This window comes from Anser cygnoides, chromosome 5, assembly GCF_040182565.1.
Source record: "Anser cygnoides isolate HZ-2024a breed goose chromosome 5, Taihu_goose_T2T_genome, whole genome shotgun sequence".
In the NCBI taxonomy this organism is placed as follows: domain Eukaryota; kingdom Metazoa; phylum Chordata; class Aves; order Anseriformes; family Anatidae; genus Anser; species Anser cygnoides.
Genome location: NC_089877.1, coordinates 13,582,244 through 13,599,173, shown reverse-complemented (window position 1 = coordinate 13,599,173; position 16,930 = coordinate 13,582,244). Strand labels below are relative to the sequence as shown.

General features: G+C 46.7%; 1 protein-coding gene across 5 annotated transcripts in view; it reads left to right on the top strand.

Annotated features, from left to right (window-relative positions):
• PRDM11 (PR/SET domain 11) overlaps positions 1 to 16,930 on the top strand; it is a 47,532-nt gene that overhangs the window by 15,258 nt on the left and 15,344 nt on the right. For 4 of the 5 annotated variants that reach the window (XM_066998955.1, XM_066998952.1, XM_066998954.1 and 1 more), the window contains 3 exons: positions 463 to 566; positions 1,444 to 1,706; positions 2,699 to 2,766. In XM_066998955.1, the coding sequence (XP_066855056.1) occupies positions 463 to 566; positions 1,444 to 1,706; positions 2,699 to 2,766 (435 nt within the window). Of the gene's footprint in view, positions 1 to 462; positions 567 to 1,443; positions 1,707 to 2,698; positions 2,767 to 9,482; positions 9,896 to 11,683; positions 15,003 to 16,930 lie in introns of those variants that run through there. The other variant, XM_066998956.1, reaches the window with a different exon arrangement.

The window sequence follows — 16,930 nt, the reverse complement described above, 5'->3', positions numbered from 1 at the left end:
TCTCTTGTGAGATCTGCCTTGAGGTGCATGACGGGGATGATCACCCACTCGTGCTAGGCACGTGTCTGCTACACACGCTAGTTCACACCCAGCCTTGTGCTGGCTTGTATTGAGGGCCATGCTTTGCCTTTGATCAGCACATTTTGGGGGCTGTAGCAGAGCAGCTCAGCCTTTTCTGTTGGTGGAAATCCACTCTGCCAGTCTCCAGCGGGTGGGACGGGCCAGGTGCATGTCATATGTGGAGGTGCTCTAGCTGAAGCCACTAACTCCTGTAGGCTTTAGCCATAAAGCCCCTCAAGTGTTGGCTTTTGGCAGCTTAGATGACAAATTGAATCACTTCTGTGCTACAGGTGTAGGGACTAAGTGTTGTTTAGTCCCCATGGCTTGATTGCTTCTGTTCCTCTTTGTTAGTTTCCCAGGTCTCAGTAACTTAAAGTCATCTTTCTGTTGTTTTCTCCGCAGCTCTGGAAGGCCTGATCCGCAGTCCATGGATGTAGAGCCCAAGAAACTGAAAGGGAAACGGGATTTGATCGTGACCAAGAGCTTCCAGCAAGTGGATTTCTGGTGTAAGTGTCTTGGTGGTGGGAGAAGAGTAATGCCTCTTCTTAAATAGCGTTCAGGCTTTCCTAATTGACAACCTGTTGATTTGGGGCAGGAAGTAAGCGAGGAAGGAAAAAGCCAGGGACAAACACGTGTGGTCTTCTAAGACACATTTGATAGGGAAGCCATTGCACGAAAGTGGCTTGTCAGTCATGGCTGTGCAGCAGTAGGGAGATAGGTGGTAAGTGTGCTAGAAATGTGAAAGTACAAGTTCAAGTGACATGGGAAAAACCCCAAGAGTCTGCAAAAGCCAAAGGTATGAGACCTGAAACTAAGAAGGGAGTATGGTGTGGACAACAGCTCTTTGCTCTTATTTTGAGAAAGAAAACACGTGCCAGTTACATTGGCATACCCTGAATGTTGTAGGCCTAAGTCCCTGTTTGGCCACAGGGCCAGTGCCTGGGGTGCCATCTCTCTCTGCAGAGCACAAGATGAAGGCTGTAGGTGAGGGTATTTTTTTCAGGGATATTGGTTTTCATTTCCCTCTGGTGTGTGGGGAGTCACTCTTTTTGGGTAGAGGAGGTTACTGCTAATGGGTAATCTGCAGGGGTCTCCCTGTGGACAGTGAATGGATTTCTCACTTCATGGAGCCACTGGTGGCACTGCTGGTGCTTGCCGAAGAAGCTGGGGAAAAAGGGACGCTTTTTTGTCAGACTGCACAGGTTTTGTGGCCAGGGACACAGCTCTGGGGAAGGGGGCCAGCCCCTCCGGTCACCGTGGCCTCAGCTGAGCCAGGGCCAGAACAGGGAGCTGAGGTGAGCAGGCCTCAGCACTGTGTGTTGTATGAGCTGGTGTGGGCATCCCGTCTGCCCAACCTAACCCCTGCTCCCCTCACACCCACAGTCTGCGAGTCCTGCCAGGAGTACTTTGTGGATGAGTGCCCCAACCACGGCCCCCCAGTGTTCGTCTCTGACACCCCGGTGCCTGTTGGCATCCCTGACCGGGCAGCGCTGACCATCCCACCTGGCATGGAGGTGGTGAAAGAGCCCAGCGGGGAGAACGACGTGCGCTGTATGAACGAGGTGATCCCCAAAGGTCATATCTTCGGACCGTACGAGGGGCAGATCTCTAGCCAGGACAAGTCTGCAGGATTCTTCTCGTGGCTGGTAAGTGAGGTGTCTCCCTAACAAAGTGGCTTCCCGGTTGCACAGCTCAGGGCTGGGACTTGCGGGCACATGGAGCCAGAGCTTAGCCATCTTCCCCCTTTCCCGAAGCTCCTCTGCTGACCCGTGTGGGCTACGGGCTGACATTGACTTGCCATAATGATTAGTGGCTTCAGGGCAGAGATAAGTGAAAGCACATGAGGTGCCATGATGCATGAGTTCAGTTCACAGCTGCAGGAAGCAGAGCTTGCTTCTCCTCTCGCTCTTGCCATGTTCTTCCATCCCCACTCAGTCTCAAAGACGTCTCTGGTACCTCCTCTGCTCTGATCATCATTTGGAGGAGAGAGGAAGGATCATATTTAGAGACTGCAGAGCTCATTTTCGGGCCTCCAACATCCCTCCCATCCAGCTTGAGCAGAGCAGGTGGCCCAAGGGGCCAGGAAAGAGGAGGTGCAGCTCTCCCAGTCCATCAGGAACTGATCTACAAGCAGCCTCCAACACCAAAAAAACATTTTTTACCCTAGTACTAAAATCCTCTGTTAGCCTGTGAGGTAGAGGTATCACTAGATCAACAAATATTAATTATTGTTAAAAATAAGATGAGGGACTTGAATTCTAGGTAGGAAAAAAAGGAGAGCTTCTTGTATGAAATGCTGCTCGCACTCTTCTGTCTGAAATAAATGTGTGTCTCAGCTGTGCCCTGAAAAGGAAGTTAATCTTTTATATCTTGGGACTTAACCATTTTGTCCGCTGCATCCATAGTTCTGTGTTACAGATATTCGTACATAGGAAGAAGTCACCAGACTAGCTACAAGTTCAGAGTAGCCTTCACACAAATGCCCTGTGCAGCAGCCTTTAACTATGAAAACTTAGATTCTAGCATAGTTAGCTTTATGTCCTGACCTGAGGCTGAAACTGAAACTGATTTGGAAGTCGAAGACTTCCTTCTGTCTGAACCAGCTAGTTCACATGCTTGCATCTCTTCTGGTCTGCAGATTGTTGACAAGAACAACCGCTATAAATCCATCGATGGGACAGATGAAACCAAAGCAAACTGGATGAGGTGAGTCCACTTCTCTTCTACCTTCACTTTTGGGGCTTTGTGTTCCAGAGAGAGGCCATCAAATGCTCCTTGTTTTGTGTGACAGAAAAACAAATCAGAACGACACATAAAGACACTTCCATAAAGGGTTTGCTTGTGCTCTTCAGCCTTTGCTGTGTTAAGAATCCTTCAGAGTCAATGACAGGAACTAAAACAAGGATGTGTGTAGAGCATGGCTATTTTCTGGAATGAGAACAAATGATAAAGACCAATCCTATTTATCCACTCTTAGAAATGCTGGCAGATCTCACTTCATTTTTTGTTTTCCTTACTTTATGTTCAAATATTTGCAGAATGCTTTGAATAAATCCCCAAGGTAGTATTTGTTCTGTTTGGTTTTTTTTTGTCCTTTCCTAATTGACAGACATTGAAAGAGGTGTGTTTTTTTTTTCCCTTTCTGGGCTTCACTTGAAACATTTGGCTGTGGTGGCTGTCATTGGTAGCGTCAGCTCTGCTGTGTTAGGAGAAACATGGAGTGAGTTGCTGCAGCTCCAAATGTAGACATCATGAACGTGCTTGTGCTCCCTCTGCTGGCCCAGGGACTCAAGAGAGCACATCCCAAATACCAGTTAGTGCTGAACCAGGAGTGTGGCAGGCTCTGGTTTGTTGACTGCAGCAGTAAGAGAAAATGTTTGAAAACAATGCAGTGCTTCAAGTATCTGTGTATGTAGGTCACTCTTGCAGCCTCCTGAGGCAGAGGCAAAACACTGATGTGCCCTTGTGCATGTGGTGAGTCACTGGAACGGGACATTGCTGTGTACTGTGGCCTGTCCCACTTCGGACCAATCCTGCCTTCAGGGGTGAATTTTGGAAGCGGTTGTTGTCAGGAAGGCATTTTGTACAACAGTAAGTTAGTGTGGGAGTTAACGGGATCGTTGGCCTGGATGCCTGGGATTTTCAGTTGCCAGTCACTGCAAGAAGAGAGAGCATGAAGTACAGACGTGTAGATGTAAGACCAGTGTAGCTGATCAAAACCGGTAGCACAACTTCTTGCTCCATTTGAATCCTTGCTAGGATAACAGCTGTTCTGATACTTACGTTCATTAAGTTCAGCAAACTATCTAATTTTTCTGTAAGAATTCCAGCCATTACAGTTGTTCACTACTGTGTGAGAAACTGATAGTCCTGTGCTGAGACTGGAGTTGTCGCTTCCAAAAAAAGCAGTGGTATTGTGTACAGTTAGGTAGGAGGATGCATGTCTTGAAGTAAAGAGTGTGAAGTTCGGAAATCAGTGAGACTTTTCTGCTTGGGTTATATCACCTCTTTACGTGATCTGGACAACAGTGAAACTGGGGGAAAACGGTCTTGGAAAGCAAAAATCATATGATGAACTCTTCTTCCTTGTACCACCAACGTGGATTTGGTATCTGGATTTATATGGGCATTACTCATGGTTCCAGCACCAAAGAATAGAATGTTCTTGTTTAAACATGTGTTTGCCATAGTTAAGACAAGTGTGGTCTGGGCCATTTTGTACAGCCTTGAAAGGCAGAGAGGTTACAGTTTTGTGAGAAGGGTAGGGACAGTAAAGGGGATATTTGCAGCTTCTGGGGAAGAGGACCTGTGCAGGCTGTATTTACTGATCTTTCTGTTTTTACTCTTGAAAAATACTTGTAATATCAGTACTACTTGGAGACTGACAGACAGTACAAGTGGAAATAGTGGTCCTCAAAAAGCATTGCTTTTGTACGTTGCTGGCCTTCAAACAGAGACGCACTCAATATCCTGCACTAGGATATTACCTGTCATGGAGATTACCCACAGAAATCATGCTTCCAGGACGCTGTAGACAGCGCTCTTTTTGTTTTTCAGATGGTGCTCTTTGCCATCACTCACAGATGGAGTGCTTTGCAAAGCAGATCTACTCACCCTCTGGGTAGGTGGGTATGGCACGGGGAGGGCAGCTTGGGCTGACTCCTCTCTCTTCTTGTAGATCTGGCTATTGTTTTTGTTGTTTGACTACCACATCTGAGTCCATTTTCATGTTCCCGCTGAGAACAATTTGTACACCGCAGCACTTGCTGTTTTAACTTCAAGTCCCTGTTTACCCAGGGCAGCGGAAGGAAGGAAGGAGTACGAAGCATAGCAGATGACATGGCAGTGACAATATCTTCTTGCCCTTTCCCTCTTTAGTCAGTCAAGATGCTCCTGATACTGCAAGCATCTTCCCCTAAGCTGGCCACTGGCACAATAACACACCCTTTATCTCTGTCTAGTGTAGAGTGCTGTTGTTTCCAATTCTTTATGAAACTCCATGGTTTTGAACTGCAGGGACATGTGTAAACCTCTTCCTATGTTTTTTTGTTTGTTTGTTTCTGGGGACTCAGTGACCAAATACTGTGAATCACGGCAAACATCAAAAAAAATTGTTGCTTTCTCGGACGTAAATTCTTAAACTGTTGCTGCTGAGGTTAGGTCTTCTGAAGGCTTACACAGAACCAGCTGTTGTTCCTGTTTACTTCTGAGGAAATTCTGTTACTCAGTTGTTGGGGATCCTACTTAAAAAAAACGGATCTGACCAAAAATGAAAAGTCGTTCAGAAAGTCCAGGAAACGTGCCCCTGTGTGTCTATCACTTTGCTCAGACTGAGGTGCTGGATAGGAAGCACCTGCAAACTGGTGGTGCCTAAACGAACTGTTGGAGTGCAGTGCCTCATGTGGGGGGTCTCCAGGCTAATTTTGGCATATATATTCTCTGTCCATTCTTACATGGGACTGTCTCAGTTCTCAGGTTTTTAGTACAGTTGAAACTCATCGTCTCCCTCAGCCCATGTGAAAAGGCTAGTTCAAAATTCATTCATCTCTTTCTCCTTTGCGTCCCTCTCTGTTCCCTTCCCCTTCCAAAACATGATGACAGAGAGGCCATGGGGAGCAAGACTGTTTTATATCTTCCTTATAATGGAGATGTCTGCAAGTTGATCTTCGTTCAGTACTAGAGCTGGGAAGGGACCTCTGGAGGTCATACACTCCAGTGGCCTACTCAGAGCAGGACAAATCCGGATCAATAGATCTTTAAGCAATGAGCTGTTTTTTTTGATTTTACAGGACCTCTTTCAAAATATGTATATATGTTATAACCTGGGTTACTGTCGCTATCCATGTGTTCAGGAGGAGTGAAAGCCACGAGCCTGTGCACAAGTCGTTTTGTTGAGCTTCATATACTGCTCTCTGTTACCTTCTAGCAGGTGGCTCAAATGTTCTTACGTGTTGCAGACAGAAAGTTATGCAGAGCAAATGGATCCTAAACTAAAGCACTGCAGGACTGCGATCGCTGTAATTTTTTTTCCCCAGGGCTCTGAAGCAACTATATGCTTGCTTCTTAGAGGCAAAGGCTTCTTAAAGGCTTGGAGTTGGTTGATGTCTTTGTAAGGGTGATTGTTAAGTGCCCACTGTTCATGTAGTTTACAACTTCACTTTTGGTTTTAAAAAAACAGCTGTGAAGTCTTACGCTTTCAGATTGACTTGGGCTACAGAGCACATTCAAAGCCCCACTGCTGTGCCTCCTCTGGAGCTTGTAAAACCCACACAGCATCCCCAGAGAGGTACTCGCAGCTTACAGTGACTGCTCCTACTGATAACCTGCATGTTAGGGGAAGTGCATGAGCAGAAGATCTCTCTGACAGAAACTAGTAATATTGTCTGCATTTTTAGGAGGAGGAGGTTAATATGCCTGCTGGGAATCTAACACTAATTGAATTAAATGATTAAAACTGTCCAGAACTCGATTACGCTTTATGTGGCGAGTTTGCTATTGCAATACTTACGTTGTCGTAAATAGTTTTGACCAAAGTCCTGCTGGAGCAGATAAGAGGAAACCCTGAAACCTGAATAGCTGGGTCTGCCAGACGTTGTGCTAAATGCACTTAATGGGATACCCTGTCTGGGAAGAGTAAAAAGGGACTCTAATTCCTCGTCGGTGCAATTGTGCTGGTGACAGCAGCCGTAGGTTCAGCAGAGTAGAAAGAGCACAGATTTCCTGACCCCATCAGAGGCTCTGAGCAGCTCCTGAGAGAATTAGGTACTGCAAGTTCACCTGTACCAAGGGGCACTTAGCGAAATGGTGGTACTCCTTTTCACCAGAGCAGCTTGTCAGTGTAGGTTTGTTTCTACTGCAGGGAAGAGTTGATGGTTCTATGCAGTTGTGGGTACTCAAAGAAAGTACACATGAAGCCCAATTTTGCTGGATATGATAAAAATCAAATAGTAAACGTTCTCTTGCTCAGTGTTTCACATAGCCTTTTCCTCCTCTTCCAGTGTTCAGCTGGGAAAACTCCTTTTTCCTTTTAAGTTTTTTGTTGGTGGTGGTGGGGTTTTTTTTCTTTCTTTTTTTTTTTTTTCTGGAGATCAGTGTCGCAAGCGCTTTGCTGGCTCTCCATCATTTAATTACCATCTTCCCTAAACGCTCCTTCTGTCCCTGCATAAATGAAGCTTCACCAAAACAGTATCTCAAGGATTAATTTACAGTTGTCCCAGTGAAATATTTCTGTGCACTTAGCTCCTGGCTCTCCCCGTACATGTCTTGGGTCTGAGCAGCATTTCCCACTGGTGTTTCAGCTTCAACCAAGGTTAACAGCTTCTGACACTTTCCCTGATGGAAGGCAGCAGTGTCAGCGAGATTTGTTAAACGGAAGTGTAACAGTGCTAAGAAGAAACTAGGATGATGGCTGACAAGAGTCACTTTACCTTTCTGTGAGTTTTTCGTAGTCTGAAGTCTACAAGCTCCTTCCACATGAGTGTACCCCAAACCACCTCTACTTCTGCTGGGCCATGGCAGCGCTGAAAGGCCTGGGGTGCCAGCGGGGCCATCACCATTGTGGGACAAGTGAGGCCTTTGGCTCGTTCCAGCTTCTCAGAAAGTACTGTGGGGTGGCTGAAGTCTGGCTGTGAGAGATAGGACATCCAGCCTAGATTTTAGGATCAAATCTCATTTCTTGGAATAGGAGGGTCTGAGCTATCCCAGTGAGATTTTTTTCCCCTAATATCACAATAATGCTAACAACAGCATCTTTGCTTTCATTTAGTTTGGGACCATGAACAGAAAATTTAGCATATGGGGAAGCCAATATGTTTTCTCTCCCACGGTGTCACTTAGAGCAATACTAAGGTTGTTAGGTGTCCTAACTATGAAGATGTTTTACTTCTTCTGTGTTACATCTTGATATCCTTTTTAAACATTAGTTTTCTAGGTTTGTAGTAATGGTTCTGGGAATGATTTATATTAACGCTGAAGTCTTTTACCTCGGATGTGTTGTGTTCTCAACAAACAGTCCATGCCGACGCAGATTTCTGAGAACTTCCTTTTAAAATACTTAGAATTATATCACATGAACACTGAAAAAGTTGACCTCTCTCAAAAAAAAGCCCCCAACATACCTGCTTTTAACTGCTTTAAGTAAAAGCAATCTTTTCTAAAGTGTATAACACTAGAGTAACTGTTTCAACCTTTTACTTACTCTGTTGTAATTCAGATCAACACATGCACTAAAATATCCCAGTGGTTCTTCTCGTCCACGGCCGCCTGATCACTTCAGGTTCTCATCGCCCAGGCTGCGGATTATTCCTCTATCCACAATCCCACCCTGTTTACACACAGAATTGCATATTCACACAATCCATCTTCTCCTTCCCTAGGGAATAGATATACTCTTTTTTTTTTTTTTTCCCCAATAAAAAAACATATTCAGGACTAATATTTTGCTTATTTTTTAAGTTTCCTTTGACTGTCGCTGAAAAAATGAATGCTTCTGACCCCCCCTTGGAGGCGCCACACAGAATTGCTCGTTCTCAGGATGGCTGCTGCTCCTCAGAGGGCTGAGGCTGCGTGTTGTTCTTTTGAAGCACCAGAGGCTAGGCGCAGGATCCTGTAAGCAGCAGTGACAGCAAAGCCTAGCCAAGAAAAGCAAGTGGGTGGCCTCATTCCTTTTGAGAACAATAGGAAATGGCAACCATTTCTGGGTAAAACAAAAGCTTACTGTGAAGCAGACAGACGTTGGAGGCTCAGTACTGTGGTGCTGAAGAAGAGACTTTTCCTTAGGAAAAACAAATTACAGAAATTGCCCATGAATCTACTTAAAATCTCCCTCCCCTGAAAATAAAAATAAAAAATCCACTTTAGTGTAGCCTCTGCATGAGATTCTGTGAGTTTTAACAAAAAGGGTAGTGTAAAAGTTTCCATGGCATGTTCTGCCAGGCAGAACAATGAGATATGTTTCAGGCCTCTAAATTTCCTCAAGAACCTGTTTTTGAGCAATGTCACCTTAGAAACTAATTCATGAATATGATTGCAGGTCCTCGTGCTTTTTTTTTCTGTATACAAACTGCAGCAAGTGATATGAGGCTGTACTGAATTCTCCTGTGTGAGCCAGGGCATCAGGCTAAGTGTAAAATTTGATTTTAACTGCTAATCTGAGAAGGTTCCTTCACACTGCTCTCGCTTGGTGTTTGTCTTTCGTTGTTTTTTTTTTTTTTAAGCTTGTAAATTGCCTCTTAAAAACAAAACGACTGCCTTTTCTTGGTGCGATTGAGGGAAAACTGAGAGGCTGATGAGGGTGGGGGGGAGCTGGATCCCACCAAACTCCTCAGCCCAGACGCAGCACTGGTCAAGTGGTTGGATGCAGGGGGATACTTTGCGCTGATTTCCTTTTACCCAATTGTGCTTTGTGGGATGTTCAACCCAAGGAACATGGCTGAACGAAAGAGGAAGCCCAAGTTTTCCAAGGAAGAACTGGACATTCTGGTCACTGAGGTGACCCGAAATGAAGCCATGCTGTTTGGGAGGGAGACAATGCGTCTATCCCATGCTGACAGGGACAAGATCTGGGAAGACATAGCCAGGCAGATCACATCAGTCAGCCAGGTCCCCAGGTCTGTAAAAGACATTAAACACAGATGGGACGACATGAAGAGAAGGACCAAGGACAAACTGGCATTCATGCAGAGGTCCCTCTCTAGCCCCAGCAGCAAGGGGCGGCCCTCGGCCATCGTCCTGACCGCCCACGAGAGAGCCATCGAGTCAACGCTGCATTCATCACGCCAGATGCACGGCTTCCGGAGAGCGGATCTGGACGTGGTTGACAGCCCGTCAACAAGCTGTAAGTATCATTGCCTTAACACCTCTCTGTCTTATGCTTGCCTTTCTCAGTTTGACACTGGAGGAGCGTTGTGTGTTTTTGTGAGGTGCTGGGTTGCCCGTCAAGCCAGGTCCTGCTGCAGTGTTTGGTTTCAAGGGAAGGCTCTGGTGATCGTGGGGTGATGAGATGGATTGAGAGAAGGTTGTTTCTGAGTTAAGATCATCTTCTTTATCTATTTATCTAGTACTTTTCTATTCTGTCTTCTAAGGGTAGACATTGGATTACGCTTTCTTAACAGGTCATAAGCCTGAACTAATCCTACAAGTGAGGGAACAGCAGTAGTTGAAGTGCAACTGCCTCCAGTCCGTGAAAGAGCATTTGTGAAGGATTAGGAGTTCTTCATCTTGCATGCACCCCAGTAAAACGGCAGAGCTGTCAGGCTGTGAGCCGTGTGCCCGTCACTAATGGATCGCTGCATGGTAACCATCTTCCTTCCAAGAGGGCTCTTGGGTGTAGCTCAGTGATCACTGCCATTTGTGGCATGAGGCCAGGCCACTAGTGGTTTCTTACTAGTGGTCTGAAGGCTCAGTGCAAGTGCTATGAAAAAGGTAGATGATAATGGCTCCCTTCTCCACTCTTTTTTGAGAAACTACTGGCCCTGCTTTCTAAGTTAATCTTCCTGCATCACTACTCTCAGATACCTTCCAGTGCTGAACCACGAGCTGCTTTTTGGAAGTCTTTCCCCAGTTGCATATATACGGTTTTCTTGTGTGGTGGTGGAAACTTCTTGGTCTGTGAGCTTTTAGAGATACACAGGAGAGAAAGAGGAGATAACTTCTTGGAAGTAGGCCAACTAATACATCACGGATGGCACTGTCCTATCATGTTAGGTCTTATCTCATATCTGAAGTAACACTGTTAGTGGGAATGCAAGGACGAAAATCTTCCAAGTGCTGATGAAGTGGGACTTGGTCATTCTTTGTATCTATCTTGGAAGCCAGTTGTGCTATTTCAGAGGTAAAATTAATACAGCTTGAGCTAGTGGACAGTTGCAACAACAGTTGCAAGGAGATAGTGGACAGTTGCAACAACTGTAATATCATCTCTTCTTATACTTGGCATGCCTGTACCCATGAACTGGCACATCACTAGATATTTATCAGACTAACAAGAACTTTCTGGTAGTGTTTGCTTTGATTTTGTTTTTGCATCAAGTATGCTTGCCCGGTAAATACGAGGTCCTGTTGCTGCTATGCCTGACTGCCTGTTCACCTTACTCAGTGGTGGCAAGCCACATAGTGGCCTTGCAGTACAGACTTTGTGAGCAGCAAGTGCTACATCTGTGTCTTTCTTGATGAGGAGGATGTAAGAAATAACATGGGTGCAGGGGTCTGGCATGAGGAGCTAAATGTGTCGGGTATTTTGAGGTTCAACCAAAGACCAGGCACCTTTGTCTCCCCAAAATACTGGAGTGTTCTAGCTAGTTGTGATTTTGCAGAAAGCGAGTCATTGCTATGGTCTGAAATTGGTTGATCTTCTAGTAGTGAATAATGCTATGTAGAAGACACCATGGCAGCTTGGACTCCTCCTGAGTTGGCTGGGTTTGCCTGCTCTTCAGGCCTCTTGTGGCTAAGCTTGTCAGCCAGCTGCTAACATTGCAGCGTGTGCATGTTGAGTTACGCGCCAGCATCTACAGGCTGCAGGGGTGGGGGGGAACTCTTTTTCCACATGCTTTGAGATACCTTGAAACAGAAGTCAGAGTTGTGAGGGTTTTCACGTTAATAATTCATGCTTCCTTTTCTGTTTAAGCTGACGAAGATGAAGAGATGCCAGGCACTTCTCGGGAACACTGCTCCTCCTCGCTGAAGAGGGCCAGTGCAGGAGTCAGCCAGCTCTCTGGGCCCTCCTTCCTCCACACCTCTTCCTCGTCAGAGCACTCAGAAGCTATCAGCCAAAGGCAGGAATTGCACCGTCCATCACCACGCACCTCCTCGTCCTGCAGACCCCCACGCCCCCGCACAAGGAGCCCGCCCCTCTCCAGCTTCGATCGCCAGCTTCTTCATTCCCACTCGCAGCAAACAGAGCTGTTCAGGCAGTTCTGCCAGGAGCTGGTGGCTATTCACAGGGACATGGCAGAGAGCATGCACGTCATCGGTCAGAAGATGGCTGACCTCACCGGCCAGGTTGGCCAGATGTGCCAAACCCTATCAGAAATCCGTGATGGGGTCCAGGCTTTTCATAGGATACAGGGTCCTAGTGTCATGCAGGGGTCTCTTCTGCAAGCAGCTTGCACAAAACCAGCCCCTGAGCCCAGTGCAGAGTCTAATCAAACCCCCTCAAAACAGACTCCTCCTGCACGGATTACCAGGTCACGAAAGAGAAAACACCATTTTTAGTCTGCTTCATATAAAGAAGGGTGCCCTGTCCTGAGCTGCTGCATGCTCACATGGCCTCTACGTGTGTATTAGTACTATGTGGGGAAGGTCAACAGCCACCCCCAACCCATCCATCCCCCAGCTAACATCTAACAAAGCACTGTGAATTATGGCAGCTGAATAGTAGTGCTGTCCCTCTGCAGTGGCAAAGAGGAATCTCAGACCTTATAGAGCTTGGGATGTAGGGCATCTTTCTATTCATAGAGATTAGGAGATTTCACCGTTTTCCCCATGCTTTAAATGCTCTGTAAGCTAAGAGATATAGTAGGAAATCATTATCTTGATCTCTTTTTGTGCCTGTGAAACATTATTTACTGAGGCAGTGTCCTAGAGAGCTCCCTTGCAATCAACCCACAAATTTACCCTAATACTACCTTCCCGTCATCTTCCTGTGAATTAGTGTATGCACTCTGCAGAGTCTTAACTAACAGATGCATCCTTACAGCTCTAAAGATTTATTGCTCATTATTTTTATCTTGTGTTCAGCAATAATGGGCAATTCAGGGCTTACTGTGACTGTTAGGCATAGGTTTGGGAAAGGTATATAAAAGCAAAGCATATGCAGGGAAGGGAAGAAAGCACAAAGATGAGAGAACTTTCTGCCATCAGAATGACAGGAGAAAAGATTTGAGCCCTGTGTGGCATTAGACTGCTGAGAAGGGCTGCTATGGCATGTGCCTGGATGCTGCAATACCACGTGCATTTATATCAAATAGTTTAATCTTTGTCTCCTCCAGTCTATCTGAAACCCTCACCTACCTTTCACAATTGCACTTAAAATACGGTTATTTCGTAATATGACAGCTCTTAAACAAAATTGTATCATATTATTTTCTTGCATGTTGTAATCTTTAGTTTTGAATCACCTCTCCCTCCTCAAAATGTGAGAGACTGCACAGAAACAAGGGAAGATACAGGGCCTGCTTCTGACCTCAAGAACAATTTGGTTTTGTGTCACTGTAACTCTGTCAACTTCAGTACAGTTACTTCGGACTTGCTCAGTATTACTTAGGGTGGAATATGTACTGTGTTCTCCTATCATGAAGAGTTTACAACCCCAAGTCCCAGCTGTATAGTTTAAGTTCTTGAACATGTTGGTTTTATACTGCTTCCTTTTCCCTTAGAGATGCAAGAAAGAACTGTTTAAACATTTTAATTGCTTTAGTGCTGCATGAGGTTTCCATGTACCATCCCAATTCCTAAACTAGTCTTTAATAATGTCACCTTAGGTGGTGATAACATATGTGGCAGCTTTTTTACAGCATCTCTGTTTTCTGCTTGATTTGCACGTCCGCACCTACTGTGCTGCCCCCATCTCTGGATAAATCTGGACCATTATCGTGTCGTGCCTCAGCAGGGAAGAGGGCCCAGGTGTTATCCACACACAGTTAGCACACCACTGCTCTCTGGGCTGTTCTATTGTGGGGAGAGGTGGGTTGCTGAAAACTATTCAAGTTAACATGAATGCCCATCATCACGTAACATGGGCTACAGGCTTAGCCAAAAAGCTGTATAAATTTCAGCAGGAATGGAACATAGGCAGCACAGAATAGCAGAAGGATGGCTCATTTTATGTCTTCGTGAAGGATCTTCTTCAATCTTTTGGCCTATCCTTTGAAAGAATAGTGCACTAGCTTCTCTGATGGGAAGGTGACTGTACGTCTCCTGTGTCAGGCATTCCTGATGTTCTTTTCCTTTTTTCTTCTTAATTGTTCTGTAATCCTAATTCAAATAATTTATTTTTAGTGGTTTGGTAAAAGGCCCTTGCTCAAGAAAGTAGAGGTCTGGTAAAAAGAAAGACCTCCTTTCTTCTGAGGAATGACCCACTTTGGTTTCATGCAAAGGAAGTTCCTCATAGTGCTGGCGCCAGACCAGGGCACTTACCTTCCTGTGAGGATGTCCTTCTACTTCTGTTGTACCGTTTGTGTTCTGCAAAAGTCACAGTCTCTCTTCAGTTGAAGGGAAGATTGGGGAAAATGGTGTAAGTGGATCTAATAATATGAATCACAGAGAAATGAAAAATGGTGATAAGTTTTAAAGGCTTTCTGAGTCAATACAGTGCTGCTGCTATATATTAGAGGTAGTATTTTATATTTTTATAATAATTGGTCCCTGCTGATGTTCTCCCATGGATATACTGATAGGATTAGTTCCTTTGATGTTGTCTGGGGGGATTCCATGCAGGAACCCTCAGGTCAGCAGAGGAGGAGGCTCCCGCCAGTGCTGAGCGCTAGAGGGAGTTAGGGGTGCTGTTGGCATCATCGCTGCCAACAGTTTGCCTGCACAGATGCCTTGAGAGAGAGAGAGAGAGAACCTGTTGTCCTTGCGCAGGAATTGCAACCTTCGTAGAACCCCCCAGAGGCTGGGCTCTGGTCTGGAGAAGGGACCTTGTACTATGGACTGACTGAGTTCTCCCCCAGTTTCCTCTGTGGACTGTTACAGATTGGCCCAGCTCTGGGGACCTGTTGCCTGCCCTGTGTAGACCCCTTGGTGGAATGGCTTTTCTGTACTGGCTCGCAAAGGATACTTCCTCCTGCAGACAGCATGTTGACTGGCTGTTGAAGTAAGTGCCCGTGTTAAAGCAAACTGCTGTGCTCAGCCCCACTGTCTCCATGTCTTGTCCATGCTGAAAAATCCTCTCTCTCAAAGTATTTTTGTTAAGATTACAATAAATATATAACACTTTTAACACAGCTGCTGTTGAGTCATTTGTTTCTCTCTTCAAATCTCTGCCTGAACATGTTACACGTTGCTCCAGACCGTACCCGTCACAGATGCTGAGTCTCCTCAGGAGTGCTCAGCAGCAGAGAGCTGGGGCGGTGGTTGAGTGGTGGCACCCCATGGTGCCTGCCTGGGCTGCTAGCAGCTCTCCTGCTGCACCTTCCGCCACAGTGCTGCGCCCCACCTTGACTTTGGAAAGACCCGTGGCCTTTTCCTGGTGGTACTCTGTGATGACAGGCTATCAGCAGAGCATCGCTGGGGCTGGCCAAAGGATGAGCAGTGGAGGGGTCAGCAGGGAGGGGGAAGGCATGGGGCAAATCCTTGGGAGAGGAGCAGAAGCCTGAGCCACTGGCTGCAAGGTCTCCCTTGTACCCCACCATCTCTCCCAGCTGCTCCCATTGCCTTGCTGCTAAGGCTGGGGAGGAAGAGGCCCTGGCTGCCAAAAAATACTTTGACGTTTTTTTAAGTGTGCTCAGTGGACTATCCCAAAACGTGACCATTTGGCCTCCTAAAAGGGCCATGGCTCAGAATAAACGATAATGAGGATAGTCATTGCTGGGGCAGGTGCCCCTGTGGAGCTGTGCTTCTGCCGGCTATGAGGTTGATCCAAGCCCCCACAGCAGCAAGTAGAGCTCGTAGATGCTCTCCTCCGGTGCCAGGACTGTCTCAGCGGCTGGTCCTGAGCAGCCTGGGCAGACTCTGTTGGCCTCAAGCCTCGCCGGGAGCCTGGTCCATCCCAGGGCTCAAGTGGATGGGAGGTCTGTGCCTCAGGGCAGATGAGGTGTCCTGCTTGGAGCTCCAGATGGCTGGGCCTGCCCCAGCAGTGGTCCCATCCCTGCTCTTCCTCCAGGGATCACAGTCCCACAGGAAACCCTCTGTGACAGCAGTGCCATTTTTGTCCCAGGTGTCTGAACAAAGGCTGTTTGTTGCCTTAGTACCAGTTGCGTGTTGGGCACAGGCTCTCCTCAGGCAGCCTGTGGCCCTGCCTCGCTGAGCGGACTGGGGGTTTTGGAGTGGCTCAAACCATGATGTGCAGCAGCACTGGGCGTCTTAGTCCAACAGCTGGAATTTGAGTTTTATGCAATCCTTCCTAACCTGTGTAATTTGTGCCTTTGGGGCTGCTGGAGTCAGGGCTGGGCAGCGTTGGCTGGAAAGCATTTTGTCTTTGTGGATGATCTCATCCGCATTCATGTTACCTCAGGAAATTATCGTGGATACAACCTTTCTCTCTCACAACATAAACCAGCTCCGAGCTGCCAGCAGCCACGAAGAAACGTGTTAATGACCGGATTATTCCACAACTGTCTGCTAAAGGCTTCCTTAATCTCTCCTAGTGAAATCTCCAGTGCCAGTCACTGCTGGCCAGCAGCGCTGACAGACTCTCGGAGGCAGAATCTTGGAGGAGCTCAGGGGCAGGAGGAGAGCCAGCAGGAAAAGCACACTAATGCTTAATAAAATACTTCATAAGAAAAGTGAGGAGTGGTTACCCAGTCTCTCCCCTCCCTGTACAAAGTGATGTGTTAGAGAATTTTTCTAACCCTCATTGCTGGGAGACATGGGGTGGACCTGCCTTGCTAGCCACTGCCCTGTGAAGCCCTCAGTGCCACTGGTGGTGGGGATTTGGGTCCTGCATTAAGGAGCTATGAGCTGCAGGGTCTCTCCTTTGCTGCCACTAGAAAGCATCCCAGCATTTTGCTAGCATGGCGGAGAGCATCTCTGAGGATCACCCACGCAACAGTGCATCAGACTGACTGCGGCAAATGGCTGCATCTTCAGGGTGCGGTGGCAGGTCTGTCTGGATGACCACCACCGCTTTTGTGATGACTAATATCCAGAAGTGTCGGCCTGGCAGCAGCAGCTGAGCACCTTTGCTGGTCTTCCTTCCCACCACACTGCTCCA